Below are 22,230 nucleotides of genomic sequence, written 5' to 3'. Positions count from 1 at the left end.
ATACAGCATCAATGATAGTAATTTAGGTTTAAGGCACAGCACAGTTGGTTGCCAATATTTGGGCAAGTTCTTCACTCAGTCTAGGTTGTTACAGCTGTGCTGAAGTCCAGAGGAGGAAGTTATCAACAGTGCTGAGTTAAGCAAGCATTGCACTGTGCTAGGTGCCCTGTCTGATTTTTCACTCTGACTGGATTTGGATATATATATATATTATTTGGACCGACCTCTCCTAGGTACTGTCACATGTAATTAAAGCTGCAGCTCATAGCCACACAGCTCACTGATTATTATTACATGCTTGATATTATTGCTTGACTGTAAGGAATTACCTGGCTGTAAAGAATTAAGAAATTTTGATGAAAAACAATTAAAATTGGGAGATTCTGTATATGTTCTGCAAATCCAGCTGCAGTAATAATGTTAATACTTAGAAAATGAAACCTTTCTTTTAGGAAGATGGCTGGTTATCCTTCCAACTATGCTTATCCCTTTGATAAGTTAATGACATGTATTTCCATCTGGCATTATCTAAACACTTCAGGACATTCTAGTTCAATGTGATACCTGATAAGAATATTGACTCAGACAGTAATGTGGTTTAAGTGACTATGGACAATGATACTTTTTCTCACTTCAGAAAAATTTGCTCAGCACTGGTGTGCTCTTCTGTCCAATACAAGCAGTGTGTTTGCTGCCTGCCATTCTGTTGTAGACCCTTCCGTGTACATCAAGGTAAGGCACTGCTCCAGATGGGTGGTTTAATCTAGCCCGGAGACTGATCCCACCTGAAGGTGGTCTGGCATAGAGGAGTGAAACAGTTACAGTAAATGGGTTACAGTAGTGACTGGTGACAAAGAAATTCACTGATGCTGATTAGAAAAATTATAAAATGAGAGTTTGTGCAAGATGGGCCTTTTTGGCTACAGCCCCATAAATAATTGATTGGCATCACTGGCTTCTGTTGCATGACCCAGAAGCAAAATGAAAAAATTCAGTTCAAGATTTCAAAGTTTCAAAGAGTGAAAACTGTTCTCTCTTTGATTAGCAGAATCAGTGTTTCCACGTGGAAATGAATTGAGAGTTTTACCAGACCCATGGATCACCTCTGACTTGGTTCAAAATTCACATCTAGGGAGAGAAAATGTATTCACATTGTTTATATCTCATTTATTACCTTTGAATCTTGTTAGTCTCCTTGTGTTTTGAATACATGAAGCTGCTCATATGTTCTCTTGGTGTAAAGCTCTATAATGCTGCTGAGAAGGCTGTCTGAGTGAGAGAGTTGCCACATTTATGTGTATGGAAAAGAAACTTTACCTCTCTGTATAAACACAAAGTTCATTCAGGGTGTGTGTACGTGTGTGAAACAACTTACTGAGAAAATATCTGAGCCTGAAATTTTGCATAGAATGTAATATGTCTTCAGGTACCTTTACAAATATGGCTTATGTGTTACCTCTCCCAGAAGAAAATACATACACACATCAGAATTCATGTAAATATAAATAAAATAGGATTTTGCAATTTTTGGTTAGGAAGAAGTAAAAATCAGTTTCTTATAGATGTGTATGTTACTCCTGCTGATCTCATCAGATTTGAAACCATGATTCATGAAAGCCTTTTCCACAGCATCAGTAATGGCAGGATAAGTCACTGTCTATCCAGTGTGATCCTACTGCTCTAGAGTGACTAGCTGTATCTGTGCTCTTTTGTACAGCCCACACAGTTAAAAGAACTCAAGCTTTAAATTCCAGCTATACTTACATAACTAGTTCTTAAAATGTCATTAGATATGACTGACTCTCCATAAACCATCTTCATGCACCTGTCATGTCATTGGGTGCATCTCATCTGCTTACTAGGTAGGTACACAAAGTGCCAGTCATCACTGTGCAATATTTTCAGATGGTATATTTTGACAGGTCCTAGATTGTACATCCTCATGGGAGGCTGGTATAGACATTTCTTAGTGTTTTAATGAACTATATACGCCTCTTTTTTAATATTCATCTGTTAATGAGTGTTAGACATATTGTCATTGCAGTTTCTGTAACTGACTTGCTACTTCTCAGGTTTGCATAATATTTCATTAGCACACATTTTCTCTTAGAGATATTAAGTTTCATTGGTAATAATAATTTTTTAAAAAGATATTGGTTGATTGCTTTTTGAATTGCTACATGTTTTGCTGTTTCTTCTGTGAGCTAGAGATAATAATGTCATTTTCTGTCCTATAGAAATGCATGTATGACACCTGTAATGCTGAGAAGAGTGAAGTTGCACTGTGCAGTGTGCTCTCTACTTATTCCAGAGACTGTGCTTCAGCAGGTGTGTCCCTGCAGGGCTGGAGACAAGGTGTCTGTGGTATGTGAACTTAAATTCCTTGGGCAGGGGTGCGAGGGTGATACACAGAAAAGATTCAAGAAAACAGCTTCAGGACAGCCCCATTTGTGGCAGTCAATGTCTTTGGTCTTTAGTCATCAAGTTAGAGCCTTAAAAAACAGAATACACATTTATTCTATAAAATTTAATTTGTAACTGCTTCATGCTCTTACAATGCATGTTCCTTGTCTAAAATCTTAGGTGAATTCAGTACTCAGAGAAGCAAAATAGTACAAGGCATATTTTTCAAATCAAAACAGGAGTTAGGGTTAGTTTTAGTTTAGGTTTAGAAATTAGGTTACTTTTGAACATGTGGGCTTCACCATGTATTTTAATTCCAATACCTTTTTTGTATTATATTCAGCTCTCTTGTCTCAGACAATACAAATGACATTACTCTCATTTACCACATTTTCCCATGTTACAGTAAAATAGTAATTTTTTCAGTAAATATATACTTGTGATTATATATACATTCTCAGAAGTGTGAAAATCTTTAAAGGCGTTTTCAGTTCAGGATTAACTGAAAAATGAACGAAGTTTCTTGGATATACATATTGTCACCAAATCCTGAGTTCAGAGTCCACATATGTATGTATTTTCCTTTGGCACTGCCAGAATTTATTACAAGATGGCATAAGGTCTGAGAATAAAACTCACTGTTGTGGACTCTGAATTTTGCTTCAACATTCCCAGGTTGTCATTGATGGTCAGATAGTTCAAGTGAGATTTGTTCCTGTTAACATGAAAATAGATGTATGGGTTTCTTGACTAATTGCACATCTGAATAGATAGAACATAACAATGATTATGCATTTGGAGCTTGATGCAGCTATGATCTATTTAATTGCCTGACTTAGGAGCCAGCTGGGACACTTAATAGAGGCAAACAATGTAACTGCTGTGACACATTGTCAGAGGCATTTAAGACTGTGATAAGAACAATTTCACAAACTTGTGGTAAAATAATTCAAAGGAACACAGTGTAGTCCTCAGTAAATTGTCTTAGAATCCTGCAGTTAGGCACTAGACACAGACACTTTACTGAAAGCTTTGTTCCCAACATAGAATTAGTGATATTTTTTATGGCAAATAAGACTGGTTTGCAACGTGGGGTTGCCCGAAATCTGTGTTCTTAAGGCACAGGAGGCAATATTGACTCAAACAGTGAAGTAACCTTGAGAAAAAAAATGCTAATGGTTTAATCAGAACAATCATTTTAGGCCTTATATAAGAAAAAATAATCTTTTGGGAACATGGCTGAGATAAGAGTAAGGTTGTTCATGACTCACTGTTCATGAGTGAAAGACTAAATGGGCCACAACCTTCACTCTGTGTTCTGTCCCATTGTGGGGGATGGAAACTGTTCCAGCTCCAGAAGCTGCATCCACTCTGCCAAGCTGCGGGCTGTATCCCAAGCAGATATCTGCACTGCAGTCAGCAGAGTGTGTGAAACAAGCAAATCCTGCTAGTTAAACCTTGTGCATGCCTGTTACACACTCTTCAGCAGAAGCATGAGCCATTACTGGAGTTCTGGTTGCCCAGCTGCTGGGGTGAGCAGTCTCAGCACTGCTTTTCTAGAGCTCCCTGTGCGAGCTAGCTTGAAGGTATCTTTGGGGTGCTCGTGTTCTCTGCACTCATGCCTCTGGTTGTGGTTTGTCATCTGAGATGTGTGTGACCACTGTCATCTTAGATGTCCTGTGACCGTGAGCACTACAATCAAATTACCTTTCTCTTACCAGTCTCACTTTATCGAAAGTGATCTTATTCCTCTATGAAAATTTAAAGGGAGAAAGTAAACACATTGTCTTATTGCATTAATAGCTAATGATTGAGACAGATGTAAATTCATATTTAACATCTTTATTAATACCTTTTTTATTTGGTCTGTTTTCATTTACAAATACCACTTGTTGAAATGTCAAAGAATAAAAAGTAGGAGAATATGTCTTGCCTGACTTACACATGAGATATTGTGTTTCCTCCAGCTAGGACCAGAAAACCAACTGGTTAGTGGTGGTAGAGGTGCTGGTTTTGAATGTGTACACAAGCCTAGCTAACTAATCTAAAAAAGTGTTCCATGGTCATGGACTGGAAAAGCATAGAACCTATTGCTGATAAGTTCTTAGCATTGCTGCAAAGCTGATTAGCACAGGTGCCATGATCAAGATCCCTGTACTTTCTAGTGCATCTGTGTGTATCTGAAAAACAGCTGCACTCTTAAATCGGCAGAATTAGAAAGAGGCCCAAGATGACTAGCTCTCCAGTTCTCACTGAATTTCAAAGAAATCTGGATGCCAGACTTTCTTGAAAAATCCAGCCTTAATGTTGGTGATGACAAAATTCAATGTCATCCCTATGGATCAGTACTGTAGATTTTATGGCAGAGCTTTGACGGTGGTATATACTGTGAGCCTGTGAAAATTAACCAGCTTTTTATTGTCTTACAGGGTTAGTTGAGCTCTTTAGATTTTGGTATTTACCTCTTTGGTTCAGAGATCTTAGAAACTGTTGTTTCTCATTTCCCTAGGGGATGACAACAAGAGTTTTCCTCAAGACATCTGTGAGAACTGAAACACCCTTTTTTTTCTTGGTAGCATCAATCAATTGGCAGAGTTCCTTGTCACTGCCATTTAATGTCAAAATTTGTCTCTTACAAAATATGGCCATTTCTTAAGTTATTCCCAGCCAAAGAAATCATTAGTAATGGTTAGAAAATAAAATTTTAGCAAGTCAGAAGTTATTGGTTTCAGTTCTTGGCATAAGATAGGAAATTGTGGAAATTTCAAAAATATACACCCTGCTGAATATTTCAGTGTTCAGTGTCATATAGCTTAGGCTATGCAAGTAGATTCTCCTAGAACCCTTGGGGACAAGGTCTGTTAGTTTGATAAAAGAAGGTTTATGGCTACCAGTGTGCAGAAAGGCATGCTGAAGCCATGACAGTTGATTGCACAAACAAGGCCATACATCCCTTCTATTTCTCTTGCAAAGATCCCTCTGAGGAGTGTCCTGAGACTATGGTTTATAACTATAGTGTGAAGTACTGTAACCAGTCTTGCCGCTCGCTGGATGAACCTGACCCTCTGTGCAAGGTCCAGATCGCTCCCATGGAGGGCTGTGCTTGCCCTGAAGGCACCTACCTTAACGATGAGGAGGAATGTGTGGCTCCAGATGACTGCCCCTGCTACTACAAAGGCAAGATTGTTCAGCCTGGCAACTCCTTCCAAGAGGATAAACTCATGTGGTAAGTTGCTCTGATGATGCAAAGGCTGCTCTGTGCCTGGGGAAATCAGGGCTCATGGGGGAAGTCTCTGCTCAAATCCATGAATGGCAGCATTTTACAGTTAGGAATAATGGCAAATTTTTCCTAGATTGTATCTTCCCCTGGCAGGAAGTACAGCCACAGTAAATTCCTGCATATTCCTGCTAGCAAACAAGAACTTGAAAACATGTTAAGTAGAACAATATTTGTAATCTATCTCATGCAGAGTTCATTGTTGTGTAAAAAATATCCACAAACAGTGGGAGCAAGTTTTCTAGAAGACAGAAGGCTTGAAGGAGTTTCAGGCTTTGAAATGAAAAAGCAAAATGAAATCTCCACAGCATCCGGCAGACTATTTAAAAAATAAAAATGGTCCATGAAAAAAACCACCCAATTCTCAGTTTTTTTGAACTGATTTTTTAGAAAAGAGAGAGAGAAACTGCTGGGGTATGGGAGAAGGATACTAAAAATAGTGACATTAATTTGCATTTGCATTGAAAAACAATTGTCATTATCCTCATTTTCAAATACCTTAGGGCAGCAATGGAAATAACTACCAGGGGAAGGCTTTCTTATTATATATTTAGATGTTTATATGTTCTCTCCCTAGCTGTCTTCCAGCTGAGCATTCTAGACTATTTTGTAATCACATATTCATTTCGTAATTTAAGAGATCTCTTATTTAGGAAAATATTAGTCTCATCTCATGGAGTGGAAAATGGGTGATTAGAAAAAACTTGATTTAAAGAAAACACACAATAAACCAGTGGCAGATGAAGGAAGAGTATTTTAAGAGCTGGATCTTTTAATCTTCCTTCTGGGGATGGTTCATGTCTGTGAAACTGATAGCTGTAATATTCATTTTGATAGGAATTTGTTATTCATGTGACAAGTGAAGCATTGCAGTGCCTTTCTCCCTAGTGAGGGAGAAAAGTGCAAAGAGCTGATGTGTTTTGTTTTATGGAATTTCTTTAGCAAATGCATTCAAGGAAGATTAGACTGCATTGGAGAAACTGTCTTGGTAAAAGGTGAGATTTTGTTAAATAATGACATTACGGTGTCAGCCAGTATTTATAATGTTTTTTCTGTGTTATCTCTCATTTTCTGTAACATTTTAGTATACTGCACATTTTTCCATTCTCCCAGAAATGTGTTAGTTATTGATAACATTTGTCTTTGTAAAATGTCACCAGACTTGCTAGACTCTTTAGATGACGAGGATATTTCCCAAAGCTTAGAAGTTATCTGCCTTCTCCCTTTACTGTTATTAGGCAGAAGCAAAACTATTAGAAACTTTAAATTATAGACATCTGCTGAAATTCTTGAATCTCTGAAATCTTCTGTCTGGTTCTGCAATCGCTGATGGCATCCTTATTGCTCTCTCTAAATTACCTTCCTGACATGTTTTCTCCTGCTGCAGATTGCCCAGCTCCTATGTATTACTTCAACTGCAGCTCTGCAGGTCCTGGAGCAACTGGATCAGAGTGCCAGAAAAGCTGCAAGACACAGGACATGCACTGTGTAAGGAGCTCACCTCCCAGCAGGGGCACAGCACAGCGTGGTTGTGCATGTAGGATTGTCCTTATCAGGCACTGATGGGAACATGCTATGCTGGGCACGCACCAACTGCTTCATTGCTACACAGCAGCTATAGCTAACAATGTACCCGTGATATTTGCAGCATGATTCCCACTAGCTTGCAATTAAGGAGTTTTTTAAAGTCCAAAACTTTGGCTTACAGAGCTAGCACATCTCTGCTGGTTTCCTGCTCTTTCTGTGCACTAACAAGTTGTCTTCTTCTGTATCTTCTAATGTGCAGTATGTCACAGAATGTGTTTCTGGCTGCATGTGTCCTGATGGACTGGTATTGGATGGCAGTGGAAGATGTATTCCCAAAGATCAATGCCCATGTGTTCATGGAGGACACTTCTATAAACCCGGGGAAACCATCAAAGTGGACTGCAACACATGGTACATTATCCCAGGGAGTCTTGTTTTATAAGAAAGTGTGTTAGAATTGTCAGTCCATAGTGCACCCACGGGGCAAGGTGTGCTTTGAAGCCTTCCTCTTCATCATGAGAGCCATTGGGCTGCTAGTAAAAATAAAAAGAGAAGTATTTCTCTGCATCATGAGATGATGAGCCTGCACTTGGGGAGAACAAGCACCAATATCTTCAAACAATTTCTATCCTTTTCTGTTTCCCCACCAGCTTCAGAAACCAACCTTACCCTGGCTGGTGTGTGGTTGCTCATTCAATAAGGGAGAATTGAGTATATGTGTGTTGGATACAGCTGAACCCTGGAAAATGATTGAATTTAGTCAAAGAGGAATAGCAATGGTCCTCCCTTGAGTCTTGCAGTGCTTCCAGATGCATAATTCTCAAGATAAATTAATACTCTTGTTGCTCAGATTTCTGGTGCCATAGATTTCGTTGTTATTACTCATCATGGTGGGTAGAATGCTTTGAATCCTTATCCATTACTTAGCAAGGATGAGACTGTGTAGTTCTGCCAAATGAATGCACAGAATATAAGAGCTAGAAACACTGGTCTAATCACCATTGGTACAGGCAGTCAAGTTTTACATGTGAAGTCAAAACCTGATAAGCTGTTGTTGATATCACAGAGTCATTAAGAAGTTTTATTGCAGTGAGGATATAGTTTTCTCATGAGAAGAGGACACACATGGGAAAGAAAATGTAGTTTCTGTGTCAGGGTATAACAACTAGATTTTCTGTCTACAGTCCTCCTGAACTAGTGAAGAGGTGAAGGTTGTCAAGGTGTGGTGGGTTGACTTTGGCTAGACATTAGGTGACCACCTAGCTGCTCTATCGCTACCCTCCTCAGCAGGACAGGATTGGGGAGAAAACAAGATGGAAAAAACTCATAGGTCAAAATAAAGATGGTTTAATAAAGCAAAAGCAAAGTCTATGTACAGAAGAAAAGGAAAACAAAATATTTATCCCCTACTTCCCATCAGCAGGTGATGTCCAGCCCACTTTCATAGGAACAGAACTTCAGAAAACAAACATCATAGCATACACCACCCTTTTCCCACTCCATTCCCCCATTCTCTTAGCTTTTATTGCTGAGCAGACATCACATGGTTTGGAATACCCCTTTGGCCAGTTCAGGCCAGCTGTCCTGTCTCTGTCCCCTCCCAAAACCTTATCCATGCCCCAGCCTACTAGTGAGGGGGAGAATGCTGAGGAAACAGCACTGATGCTGTGGGAGTGCTGCTCAGCAGCAGCCAAAACACTGGGGTGTTACCAACACCTTTGTAGCTGCTAGTGCTGCACAGCACTATGAGGGCTGCTGAGGGAAAAAAATTCTCTCCATTTCAGACAGACCAAAGGAAAGACAGAGATAATATTTGTTCACACCACTGTAACAGAACTCCAGCATGATCTCTCACACATTAAAATTCAGAAATGGTTGAAATATTCACTTTTTCACCTCGAATTTGTCTGCTAAACTCCCACCATCTGCTGACAGGAATTAATTATTTGAAATATATTTGAAATAAGTAATAGAATAAATGTGTCTGGGTAGTAAACATGAACTTTCTGATTGGTATGGCCTCTCCTGGCATGATCTTGGAACAGTTGAGAGGGCACTGCAAACAATAAACCTTTTTAATTATTCTGCTCCTGTTTGGGGTTAAGGAAAGTCCATGTTTCATGTAAATGTTGTCTATTCTTTGCATTTTTGCCTCCCAGCACCTGCAACAAAAGGCAGTGGAACTGCACAGACAATCCCTGCAAGGGAACCTGCACTGTGTATGGCAATGGACATTACATGAGCTTTGATGGGGAGAAGTTCGATTTCCTGGGAGACTGTGACTATATCCTAGCTCAGGTATCAATTTATTTTCAATTTTCGTTCCATATGCTTTTCACAGCCCATGCTGTAGGCTTCAGTCTGGGTAACTAAAAGGCATTCCCATGCAAAATGGCTAAACTAATGAGCAGAGCCTACTCCCCTCCCCTTGCACCCAGAGCTGATAGTGAGATTTTCCACATAAAAAAAAGCAAATTAACTCTCAGAAGTGACACAAGAGGGCACTGTGTGATCCCAAATGATTGACTCCTTGGTTGGACTGCCCTTTACTGATAGCATTCCAGCATTTTCAAGGGAAAGAAATTGGTGTGGTGTTGAAAAGTGTTCCCATCACCCGTCCCATCCAAGACTGACATTATTTTTGTTGTGGCAGAAGCATGCAGAGGCTAACGTGGGAGCCTCATATATAATAATTGCATGTAATGGGACAGCACTCAGTGAGACATTTTGTCATCCCCAAATTACAGTTGGTTTTGCTAATTTTAAGAAAATATATTTTTACCTTTTTACACTGTTGCTATGACAAGTTCATTTTCTCCCTTAGTTTTCCTTCTTGAAAATCCCAGTCAAATATTCATCTGCCACCAGGTCATCTTCCACCAGATTCTTCCAAAATTCTTTAGTTCTAGTGAATAAAGAATCCAGATCAGAGTGTCATTCATTTAGAGCTCCTGAAAATGCTTATGACTGGTCTAGTTGTGTGACAAGATCTAACAGAACGTTATCTGTTTTTCCAAGGATTTTTGCCCTAATAACATGGATGCTGGCACCTTCCGGATTGTGATTCAGAACAACGCCTGTGGGAAGTCACGCTCCATCTGCTCCCTAAAGATCACATTGATTTTTGAGGTTTGTCTAGAACTAGTTATAAGCAGGCAGCTGTAGTCTTGATTTTGTAGTAATTACTGTATCATTCTCTTATATTCCATCTCAGTTGCTGCTAAAGAGTACCTATGGAAGTCAAACAGCCAGCAAGCTAAGGCAGGAAAGTTGGGAAAGGCTTAGGTATTTGATGTTAACAGGGATTGAACACTTCTGTGGATGAGGGGAACGATGCAAGGAGTCAACAATATGTGTGTGCATTTGTGTGTGTCTGTGTGTTTGCATTTGTGACAGTAGGCTCTGTGCATCTGTGACTATGGCTCACCTAGCTACCAAGATAGTGTGAAGATGACAGAAAAATAAATGAGAGCCAGAAAGCCAGTGCTGTTGCACTAAGTTTTCTATTTGATTTCCTTCATGTATCTGTAGAGCAGTGAAATAAGGCTCTTGGAAGGAAGAATTCAGGAGATAGCCACTGATCCAGGAGCTGAGAAAAATTACAAAGTCGATCTCAGAGGAGGTTATATTGTCATTGAAACAAATCAAGGGATGAACTTCATGTGGGACCAAAAGACTACTGTTGTTGTTCATGTGGCACCATCTTTCCAGGTAAGTGGGGGGTAGACTGGGAGTTATGATTTCAAATTTAGAGTTATGCATCCAGAACTGGAGCCCCAGTTTGAAAAGCAAGGCTTGGAAAAAAAAGCTTGTAAAAAATTTGGTTTAGTGGACAAGAAGCAGCAGCAAGCAGGCCATTATCTTGTGGTTTCTTGCACTGTTCAGTCAGTATAAAACATTCTAGAATATTTATTTGAAGTCCAACTTTTTCTAAGCCATTTTTTGCAGTCTCTTTAGAAATTTGCACCTATTTTGCTTTTACAGGTTCTATAGTTTATTTCTGTCAAAGAGTGGGCTGCACTCAAAATAACCAAAGCATTTACTGTGCCTACACAAATTACACAGGGAAAAGTCTGTGGTCTTTGTGGGGACTTTGATGGCCGCTCAAGGAATGACTTCACAACCAGAGGGCAGTCCATGGAGATGAGCATCCAGGAATTTGGAAATAGCTGGAAAATAACAAGCACCTGTTCAAATATAAACATGACAGACCTGTGTGTGGATCAGCCTTTCAAGTCTGCCCTGGGGCAGAAGCACTGCAGCATCATTAAGAGTAACATCTTTGAAGCCTGTCACAGCAAGGTAATCCTGTTCTCTCATCCTCAATAGTTTCACACTAGATACTTGTTGCTGTTTTGCAGCACATTTAAGGCATATTTTTAGTATTGAAGATATTACACAGTAGTACAAGGCTGTGTCTCTCAAGACCTCACTTCACAGATATGCCTGTTAAATCCTGTTGCACAGTATTGAGGAAACAGCAGTGCCTGTTTTGAACAACTGAAAATAAAGAGGATAATAGCTGGCCACCAATAGTAGAAAGTTAGGCATCTGTAAAATGTAGAGAGAAGTTAGTCTAGGATTGTTTGTATGGTGATCCTTGGGAAGTTAATTTAAGTTATCTAAAGAGACTAATTATTTGGTTTATTTGAGTCACAAATTGAATTAATTTAAACAGAAACAAGGCTACTCTTCTTAATTAGGGTGTCTATATAAAGCTTCAGTGCACTTTAATAAACAAATTTTAAAAAACCTTTCCTTTATTTCATTTGTTAGTTTATGTTGCCAATGGTTAAAAAACAAGAGACACGAAGTTTACTGGAAACAGGATTTCCTTTCATACTCAGTCACTGTCTCTCAGTTGAAGAGTGCACACACTGTGTAGCTGTGCTAAGCCAAAACAAGGTAGTTCAGTTCTGCAGAAATCACACTGGTGGCATTTTAAGTGTAAGTGGCACCATTACACATATGAGAATAGAAAGATTTAGAGTCCAATTCTACCAGGCAGGTGAAAAGAGAAAACTACCTGTTGTAAAATATCATGGCTCCTTCGTGACAATCCCAGTCTGTCACAAACCATCAGTGCAGGACAGAAATTCAGAGCCCTTTCCCTCATTAAAACACAGTACAGCAGATACAGATGTGGTGACAGCTCTGTCGGTGTTTTGGCAGGTGAACCCAATTCCATATTATGAATCTTGTGTGTCTGACTTCTGTGGCTGTGACAGTGTGGGAGACTGTGAGTGCTTTTGTACCTCAGTTGCTGCTTACTCGAGGAGCTGCAGCAGAGCTGGTGTCTGTGTCAACTGGAGAACCCCTGCCATTTGCCGTAAGTACTGCTCTGAAATGCACACAGAAAGCAGAGCCCCTTGTGCTCAGGCACACAAGGGATACAGAAGAGCAGAACACTCACATTGCTATGCATGTGTGACTGAGTTCTTTTTATCGTGTTTATCTTATTAAAGTATTTTAAACAAGATTTGAAAATAGTCCCTGCCCAGTGTCTGAGACCTAAATGTTTTTTATTCTTCTGTTCCAGCTGTGTTCTGTGATTATTACAATCCACCTGGCAAACATGAGTGGTTCTATAAACCCTGTGGAGCCCCTTGTCTAAGGACCTGCAGGAACCCACAAGGGAAATGTGGGAACTTGCTGTACAGTTTAGAAGGTAATTCTTCCTTGACTTTAATGCAGTTTATGGGAGTTGCAGCTACTAGTCTGGTTTTAAATGTCTGAAGCACCAAAGTGACTGAAAGGTTATCCCATTGTCCCAAAAGCTCATTGACCATGCTTTGCTAATTCCCTGTGTGATGGTGCCATTCAAAGCATCATTTGCCTGCTGCCTTTAAATCTGTGGAGAGATAAAATTCAATATAAATTTGCAAAGAATTTTGCAAAGAATCTGTTGACAAATGTTGTAAATTAAAACTTTGGGGAGAGAGGTAAAAAGAGGACTTGGAAAAATAATTGGTAGTAAAAAGAACATTCATACTAAAATCACATTCATTTGGGGATCAAATCTATATTTGATAGAGGTATTTATGTGTTTTCCAGTATCTATGTAACTCAGACTAGGAACACTTTGTTTCATTTTCCAGGCTGTTACCCAGAGTGTAGTCCTGACAAGCCGTATTTTGATGAGGAGAGCAGAGAGTGTGTCTCCCTCCCTAACTGCACTTCATGGTAGGTCAGTTGATGGTGAGAAAGATAGAACAGGACTGGAAAGGACAAACTAGATGTTTTGTTAATGTTTATAGGCAGTGGCAATTACCACTAAATCCAGGAGTAGGTTTTTTGTAAACACAGGTACAGTTGCAGATGATGTTTTTCTGTATACTAATTCATTTCAATAAAACAATTCTTTTTTTACTCTTTCTCTTCAGTGACCCCAAAGAGAAACTATGTGCTGAAGACTCCAAAGGTAACTTTTCACCACCCTCACCATGCATTGAGTGATGGCAGGACTGAAACAACCCAACATTACATGTTACTGCAAACATACTGGTAATAGGAGGTCAGACAGGTAGTTTAATATGTGGGAGCACAGATATACTTTGATAAGCAAAATGCAGCCTTTTACATCAAGAGCTGTGTAAAGAATAATCATAGGGAGGAAGGAGACAGGTGTGATATGTAGGATTCATCTTACCCAGATTAATACCACTTTTCCACTTTCTGGGTAGTCAGTGAAGACAGATAGATAGTAGTCTATAGCAGGCCATTCATGATATCTCTTTTAATAAGTTAGAACAGGGAAAATCTTGTAGAAGTGCAGTTTTCTGACCATTCATTTAATAAAAAAAACCAAGCCAGCTAGCTTATCAGATATGTGTTTGTGTGCCTAAAGGACAGATTTGGTTAAGTTACAACATCATTTCATTCCCATATCTGGGAGAAATCACACCCCAAAACACAGGATGACCCAGTAGATAACACACAGTTTAGCTGATTTTGTTACAGTAATAGATACACTTCCTTTGGTTCTTACATGTACAGTCTCCAAAATCTGGAGAGCTTCTCATATATTTGAATGGAGTTGTGTACCACTGTATGCTTCTCATTTGTGGACGGAAATGGCTGTGCAACACCTCCTGAGCCAGTGTTTTGTCACTCAGAAAGGCAGTAAATCCCAGTCACACTCAGGTGCTCCAGACTGGGTTAGGCCAGTAGCAGTTCTGATGCTTTTACCAACCAGTTATTCCTCTATGCAACATGACTCCAAGAAACACCAGCAACCAGAAAAATCCAACACGCTTTTAAATAAATGAGATAGACTCCCAGTGCAGCTTCTCAAGCAGAAACTGACAAAGTTTTTCTGCCAGGTAACTCATGTTTGATGTGAGCCTTCAGAAGCATAAATGCAGAATTTGGTTTGCTTTTCACTTGTATTTATATGGCAAGTATCCTCTGGTGCTATGGCATTTTCTCTTCTGGTGCTTCAGTTTGTCTTTGCTGCTACAATGGGAAGACCTACACCTTAAACGAAACTGTGTACAGCCACGTGTATGGGACCGAGTGTGGTGAAGCGGTCTGTGGCCCTAATGGACAGATTGTTAAAACCCTCACCCCCTGCAGAACTCCATCTACACCAGCACAAGGTACTAGATTGATAAGAGGCTTGGTGGTGATTCTGTAGAAGTCCGTAATGATAATAAGATTTATCTATCTTGGAAAAAGACTCCTTGGAAAAAGCACGTCTAGGATAAGAGCAGAATTTAAGACTGTTGAAGTTTGAAAACTGAGGGAACAGGGCTTGTGGGTCTCGTGGTAAAGACCAAAAGTGCAGTTTTCATAGATTCTTGCTGACCTTACTGTCAGTGAGGTTAAGAGAGAACAGAAAGATTCAGTGATTTTTCCTTACAACTTTAACAATAAGTTTAAGCATACCACAGTTGACACTCTGGTGTTGTCAGTCTTAATATTTCATACTTCTAAATCTTGTTTTTCTTCTCCTTATCACCTATAATACACTATAGTTCTTATTGTACTGTATTCTGCACTGGAATTAGTGAGTTTCATATGGGTCACTGGAATATGAAAATAAAACTTCTTGGCAATTAACTCCTGTTCGAAAGGGATTTTCCAGAGTGAATGGAATGTGAAAAAGCAGAAAATAGGAAGCAAAAAGAAGATAAAGAAAAGTGGGAAATTTGCCACATGATCACTACAAATAAAAATAAGTGGCTAAAAAAAAAAAATTAATATCCTGGTAGAAAATTATACAAGGTCAACAAGGAAAATTAAGTTAGCTTCTCTACTCATGTGAGTGGAAGAGCTAAATACTTGATGATGTGCCCACGTGTTTGGTATTTACTGAGAATATTAACAATTGAAATAAGTACAGTGGAGTAATACCTAGAAAAGGAAGGATTATTGAAAACACTCTGCAGATGGCATAGTAAAATGTCTATATGATCTGTTTCTATTTAAAACAACAGTTGCTTTGAAAGAAAGCATTACAAATCCAAATGGAGTGCCACTGGAAATCATCTCTCCAAAGTCAGGTGAAGTACTGCAGGACTAGAAACATTTAATTGGAATGAATAAATGACAGAAGAAGGGGAGTTTATTGTATTCCATATAGAAAAAAACCCAAAACCTAGAAGTGGGAGGGGGTGTGTGTAGTATTACAACACCATAATATCTAATAGAGAGAGTATTTATAAATACAGAGGGTGGTTTCTGTGTGGACATGTACAGAATGTAGTGGGGGTAAAAAAAAGATTACTTTTTTCTCTTTTTTTTCGTGGTTGTAGAGAATGTAAGAGATGTCATAGTGCTTGAAAGTAGAGTTGCAGAGGTTTTAAATACTAATTGATTTGATTTCCTGCAGGACCACATATTCAATATGTAACATCTGCACCTCCCTCATCAGGGGTAGCCACTCCCTGCTTCTGCAATGACAATGGACAATTGATACAAATGGGTGAGAAACCATGCAATTTTTTTTTCTGCACCATTGACATGGAAAGATGCACTGATAGATAAAAGTGCTTCAGCAAGTTCTCGGTCTGCCTTTCACAGTTAGACATTATCAGAAGTTGTTACATCTTTGAACTGTAGCTAACACTTTCAGAACTACAACTCTCCCATATCCAATAACTTTGGTCTGGTTTGAATATCCTTGGTATAAGGAAACTTAGAGCAGTTGCTGATGTCAGCAGAGCCCTGAATCGCAAACTGCTGAACAGGAGCTTGTAACTCACAGAAATATTCCAAAAGTGGGGAGGAAAGACTCTTCATCTGTTAGTAGCTCCTGCTTCACTTAGCTCCTAGTGTTCGTGAAGAGCAGATGCACTCAGTGACATACTCAGTATTGTCTCTTCTTGTACTCATTTTCAATTCCTTCCAATGTACCTAAGAGCAGGATTTCAGATTATGCCTTGTGGCCCTCCCTCAGTCTTTGCCATTTGGGTGACTTGAATATTCAGCCACTGAATCTCAGGAACTGCAGACAGACAGTCCCCTGAGCATGGCTATTGGGTACAGATAGTTAAATGCAGAGCTGAGAATGCAGCTGCTCTGTGATTAGGCCTCAGGCTAACACTTGGGTTTTGCCCTTGCAGGAGAAAATGTTTCTCTGCCAGTGAATGTATCAGGTCGTTGTGCTTACTCCGTTTGCAATAAATCGTGTCAGATTGAATTACTTTGGGCAGAGTGTAAAGCTGGTCATACTGACACCCTCAAGGTCTGTGATCCACATTCTGAAACCTGTCCACCAACACCTGCTCCTGGCGTAAAAAAACAAGTTCCTGCTCCCACAAGGACTTCTGTGAGTGATTGTCTTGCACTCATTCCTCCCAGAAAGGTGAGAGATTTTGAAGATGTGTTTCATCATTCATCATTCCACCATTCATGCATTTCCTGCAGCCAAGATTTGGTGTCTCCTCTGATGCTGATATCCAGCACTGCAGCTGGACTGTAGGTGTGGCTGAATGAGATGATTTAGAAGTACGCCAGAAAACCCCACTGAAAGAATAAGTTAAAGATTCTTCTGTTCACCTGAAACACCTAAATGATTTTAGGTGAGCAGAGCTATCTAAGCTGAACAAAGACTAGGAAGCCACATCTGGCAGTGTCCTACCATCAGAAGTGGCCAGGACCCTAATATATATACCTAAAAGGTAGATACCAAGGCTCTCTTGATTCCTATAGAGTTCATATTGCCTGATTTCCAGAGCCAGAGTAGACACCAAGTTTTGCCATGCCAGACAAATTGAATGGAATGCAGTTGCTGTGTGTGACTTTAAAGATTTTGTGACATTACTTTGTTATTTGCCTCTCCTTTTTTTTTTTTTTTTTTTTTTTTCCAATTAATCAATAGTTTAATGAAACATGGAATTTTGGAAACTGCTATACTGCCACTTGCCTGGGAGAAGGAAACAATATCAAATTGTCTGTCATAACTTGCCCACCTCAGCAACCAAAACTCTGTGTCAATGGCTTCCCTTTCACAAACCACTCCGATGAAACCGGTTGCTGTCAACTCTCTGAGTGTCAGTGTAAGTGGCAGCAAAATTCCTGAAATTTATGTTATGTTCAGTTGGGCCTCAAAAAAGAAGTTTATCTGGTCAGCATCTATATTATGTTCATATCAGTTCAGTAGGATACAATGATATGGAATCCCATCTGAAATTTTGGCTGTTGAAAGCAGATATCCTTGCTAGAGTAGTTTTTCTTTATCAAACTGGGTATTTTTTAGTCTCTGACTGGAAGCGAGTGAGAAGATTAAAACAGCTTGTACTCACAAGTAGCTCAGAAGTCAAACTTGAAGCCTGTCATTCTGTCTTCTAGGTATTTGCAGTGGATGGGGAAATGAGCATTATGTGACTTTTGATGGAGCATATTACCATTTTAAAGAAAACTGCACCTATGTCCTTGTGAAGTCAATTCATCCTGACTCTCACAACTTCTGGATTCACATAGACAACTACTACTGTGCTGCCACTGGTGGAGCAATTTGCTCAATGTCCCTTATCATTTTTTACTCCAAGTCTGTTGTTATTCTGACACAAGCAATGGAACATGGAAAAGAAACAAACTTGGTAAAGTATTGTGTTTAGATGAATTCTCAATATTATTTTGCTGTAGTCATACTACTGTACTGCCAAATGTCCTGTCATGACAAAGGATTAAGCTTGTAAAATATGGAATGGATAAGAAATTCAATTACTTTACTTCTCTTTTTTTGCTTTGTGTCAATAAAATCTGTATATTCTAAAAATCTGGGAAATGATCACATAACTGAAAATTGTGATTTTTGTCCTGATATGAGTATTCAAATATAAATTGTAACATAATAAAAAGGACTATTAGACAACTGCTTTAATGACTGCCTTTGCCAGACATCATTTGGTGCACCTAAGGCCTTGAATTTGTGCTGCTCTGCTTTCCAGTTTCACTAATCATGTACCTTACTCAATGAAAGAGTGTCCATAAAGACCTTTTGTTTCTTTTCTTTTTAGATTTTGTTTGATGATAAGAAAGTTGTTCCAGACATTTTTAAGAATGGTATCAGGATAACCAGTTCTGGCCTTTATGCCATAATTGAAATACCTGAATTAGAGGTTTATATCTCCTATAGTCGACTTGCATTTTACATAAGACTCCCTTTCAGCAAGTTTTATAACAATACCATGGGACTCTGTGGTGAGTGTACTCATCAGCTGACAAAATTTAATGCTCTGAATTTTCCTCCTTCTATCTCTCATTCTCTTGTAAAATCTGTAAATGCTTGCAACTTCACTATTTCTCACAAATGTTAAGAAATTTATTTAATGGAAAGACACTGTCAGGAAATGTAGTTTGAAGTCATATCCTTTCTCTGTTCAGAGTCTGTTTGGGATAGAATTTTTCTAGGTCCTTCTTTTTCATCATATTTACTTTGTATAGGAATGTAGGAAATGTGGAGAGTCCTGTGCCATCTTAGTTACTCTGGCCACCAGGAGGAAATGTATCAACCAACACATCAATTCTGGTTTTCATGAGTAGCTGTCAAACTGTTTCTTCAAACCTGCTCTTTCTGGAAACAGTCTGTGTGAATTTATCCAGGACCCCACATTCGCTCCCTTTGCACAAGGAGGAGAACTTCCCCCCAGATTCTCTCTAAAAGCATCTTTGCCAGCATCAACTGTCCTTGAACTGTCATTTTTATACTGCTACCAGGTACCTGCACCAACCAGAAGTCTGATGATGCTATGAAGCGGAATGGTGAGGTTGTCAAGTCCTTCAAAGAGATGGCATTAGATTGGAAAGTCCCATATCCTACCAACAGATACTGTAATCCTGGTGTCTCAAAACTGTCAAAGATTGAGTATCATCAGCATTGTGTGCCTTCTAATCTGTGTAAAATTATCTGGTAAGACAACTCACAGAAGTATCAGACAAATAAGTCCACGGGGAAATTTCATTCTTCTCTAAATGGCTTGGGTAAACTGATTCTAGGAAATTAAGAAAATACAGTCTTGCATACCTTGTGAAACTGAGTAATGAACAGATGTGTGTGAGCTTGGCAGTGAACAGATGTTTTGAGCTTGGCAGATATTTTTCAGCTGCATCAGAAAAATCATTCCTCTCTTAATAGTGTCTGCTGCTTGGCACTCCCTCTGCCTGTGAGCTCTGGAGAGGCCAAGTGGGAACTAGCTATAATTCAATATCTGAAAGCTCTGAATGATATGAAACACAGTCAGAATATAGTAAGCAAACACATGTCTGTTTTTAAAAATAATTTTGTGGTTTAAAGAAGGATTTTCAAACATGCTAGCATAAAAATGTCAGCATATAGACTTACAGCTATTAGCTGTGCAGGAATCTTTGCAGGTAGCAGTCCAACATAATACTGTTTTCTTTCAAAGCCTTGTAAAGAATGGCAGGTAAAGCTCATTCTGTATTAAGCTGTGGGAGTGTATTGCCTACGAGAACAATTTGTAGTTGTACCTTGAGACTTTGCCTGCGGCAGGGGGGATGGTTTGGCTCTGAATTTTTCCTTGGAAGTAGCCCAAGGTTTTTCTCTTTGCTTCGTGAAGGACCCTGACAGAGTGCCATGGCGTGGTTCCCCCCCAGCCCTACTATGAGGCGTGTGTGGCCAGCGGGTGCTCGGAGGAGCACCCCAGCACCGAGTGCCAGAGCATGCAGACCTACGCAGCCTTGTGTGGGCTCCACGGGGTCTGTGTGGACTGGAGGAGGCTGGCGAGTGGACAGTGTGGTGAGCCTGGGCATGGCAGTGCTGAGAGCCTGGGGATGGGAGTGCTGAGGGCCTGGGCATGGGAGTGCTGAGAGCCTGGGGATGGGAGTGCTGAGGGCCTGGGCATGGGAGTGCTGAGAGCCAGGGCATGGGAGCGCTGAGGGCCTGGGGATGGGAGTGTGGAGGGCCTGGGGATGGGAGTGTGGAGGGCCTGGGCATGGCAGTGCTGAGAGCCTGGGGATGGGAGTGTGGAGGGCCTGGGCATGGGAGTGCTGAGAGCCTGGGGATGGGAGTGCTGAGGGCCTGGGCATGGCAGTGCTGAGGGCGTGGGCATGGCAGTGCTGAGGGCCTGGGCACGGGAGTGCTGAGAGCCTGGGGATGGGAGTGCTGAGGGCCTGGGCATGGCAGTGCTGAGGGCCTGGGGATGGGAGTGCTGAGAGCCTGGGGACGGGAGCGCTGAGGGCCTGGGGATGGGAGTGCTCTGGGAATAGGAGTGCTCAAAGCCTGGGCATGGGAGCGCTGAGGGCCTGGCAATGGGCAGCGAGTTAAGCCTGGAAAACACCCCCTGGGGTGAAGCAAGTCTGGTCTGCTCTGTACTCCGCTGCTGCTCCGGACCTGAAAAAAAGCAGGAACAAACCAAAGAGGCTGTTCCAGTTCAGACCTGGTGCAAAACAAGGGGGAACCAGGCCCACAATGTCTCCTGCGTAGCTCAGCCGAGGAGTCCCGTGTGCTCCCCGCAGCTTGGGCACTAGATGGCAACACACCGCTTCTGTGTGCCTGCTTTGCCCTGCTCGGGATCAGGGCGAGCGCTGCTGGTCCTGTCGCTTGCACCGTGCTGGCCCCTCGGCCCCTGTGGCTGGAGCGGCAGGGACCCCCTTGCCGGGCTGGGCGGACCCGGGAGGTTGCTGCGGTAGCCTGGGCGCTTTGTCCCTTCGTGTCCTCCTGCCTCGGAGGGTAAACGTGGGGTCTGGGCTTTTTAACCTGTGTGTTGCAATGCTCCGCAGAGGCCAGCTGTCCTCAGGATCAGGTGTACAAGCCATGCGGGGAAGCAAAAAGAAACACTTGCTTCAGCAGGTGGGTCATTCCCTATTAGGCGTTTTTGAAGACTGCGATGTGAAAATTGCTGGGGAAGTTTGAAGTTCACATTCCCTTGGGATGTAGGTGTCTTGATTGCCCTGGGCTACCTTTTACATTCTCATTTATATTCTAATTGTGCAGAGGAGTCGTTATGGACACCCTTCCCTCCAAAAATAGCACATCGGTGTTTGTTGAAGGATGCTACTGTCCTGATGGAAAAATTCTGCTGAATGATCATGATGGCATTTGTGTGTCTGTTTGCGGTAAGAAAGAGTATAAGTGGTGCTATGGGAAGTGGGGGTAAGAGCCTGACTAGAAGTGCACATTAAGGGGGTTGTTTTGGGTACAGAGAAAACGGGGGAAACCTTGTTACTGACCCTTTCTGGTGAGGCTGGAAGCATTCCAGATTGAGAGTTTCTGCCTGCTCTTATATGCAGAAACTGCAACTTTAGAAAGAAGAATAGCATATTTAAGATGTTTTTGTGTTTACAATCTGTCACTCTGCACTCTGAATTTCTCTTTCTCTTTGTGTCCGTTTCTCAGATTTCAATACCTTCCTTATGTTCCTGTTTTTCTGCTTCTGTTGTTTTCCCTGATTGAGTTACCTTTAAAGTAATATCTAATTCCTTTTATAGGTTGCACTGCACAAGATGGGTCAGTGAAACAGGTAAGAGAAAGGAAAATACTGTCTTTATCTGTGTTCTGTGACCTTCTTCAAAAATGACTAGATAAGTTGTTTCTTTTAATTCTAAGCTTGAAAGAT

At 40.7% G+C, this 22,230-nt stretch overlaps 1 protein-coding gene and 1 long non-coding RNA gene across 3 annotated transcripts in view; one reads left to right on the top strand and one right to left on the bottom strand.

The window, feature by feature from the left end:
• LOC111930747 (mucin-5B) overlaps positions 1-22,230 on the top strand; it is a 45,072-nt gene that overhangs the window by 14,993 nt on the left and 7,849 nt on the right. Inside the window, exons 16-41 of one of the 2 annotated variants that reach the window (XM_023928922.2) lie at positions 638-732; positions 2,238-2,364; positions 5,377-5,629; positions 6,623-6,675; positions 7,068-7,168; positions 7,467-7,618; positions 9,367-9,505; positions 10,226-10,336; positions 10,739-10,918; positions 11,273-11,509; positions 12,380-12,536; positions 12,747-12,875; positions 13,306-13,390; positions 13,591-13,628; positions 14,650-14,805; positions 15,646-15,711; positions 16,041-16,133; positions 16,774-17,015; positions 17,532-17,709; positions 18,002-18,252; positions 18,673-18,856; positions 19,373-19,565; positions 20,233-20,411; positions 21,395-21,464; positions 21,609-21,730; positions 22,103-22,134. In XM_023928922.2, coding sequence (XP_023784690.2) covers positions 638-732; positions 2,238-2,364; positions 5,377-5,629; positions 6,623-6,675; positions 7,068-7,168; positions 7,467-7,618; positions 9,367-9,505; positions 10,226-10,336; positions 10,739-10,918; positions 11,273-11,509; positions 12,380-12,536; positions 12,747-12,875; positions 13,306-13,390; positions 13,591-13,628; positions 14,650-14,805; positions 15,646-15,711; positions 16,041-16,133; positions 16,774-17,015; positions 17,532-17,709; positions 18,002-18,252; positions 18,673-18,856; positions 19,373-19,565; positions 20,233-20,411; positions 21,395-21,464; positions 21,609-21,730; positions 22,103-22,134 — 3,623 coding nt within the window. The remainder of the gene's footprint in view (positions 1-637; positions 733-2,237; positions 2,365-5,376; positions 5,630-6,622; positions 6,676-7,067; positions 7,169-7,466; positions 7,619-9,366; positions 9,506-10,225; positions 10,337-10,738; positions 10,919-11,272; positions 11,510-12,379; positions 12,537-12,746; positions 12,876-13,305; positions 13,391-13,590; positions 13,629-14,649; positions 14,806-15,645; positions 15,712-16,040; positions 16,134-16,773; positions 17,016-17,531; positions 17,710-18,001; positions 18,253-18,672; positions 18,857-19,372; positions 19,566-20,232; positions 20,412-21,394; positions 21,465-21,608; positions 21,731-22,102; positions 22,135-22,230) is intronic. The other variant, XM_086895682.1, reaches the window with a different exon arrangement.
• Positions 4,226-21,248, bottom strand: LOC147652517 (uncharacterized). The gene is made up of 3 exons (XR_015288702.1): positions 21,052-21,248; positions 9,990-10,112; positions 4,226-7,143 (listed from the first exon to the last, which is right to left on the bottom strand). It is a non-coding gene; the product is annotated as an uncharacterized LOC147652517 (long non-coding RNA).

This window comes from Cyanistes caeruleus, chromosome 6 (assembly GCF_971803275.1).
Source record: "Cyanistes caeruleus chromosome 6, bCyaCae1.hap1.1, whole genome shotgun sequence".
Classification (NCBI taxonomy): Eukaryota; Metazoa; Chordata; class Aves; order Passeriformes; family Paridae; genus Cyanistes; species Cyanistes caeruleus.
Note: the sequence above shows the minus strand (reverse complement) of the source record. Positions and strands in the feature narration are given on the sequence as shown.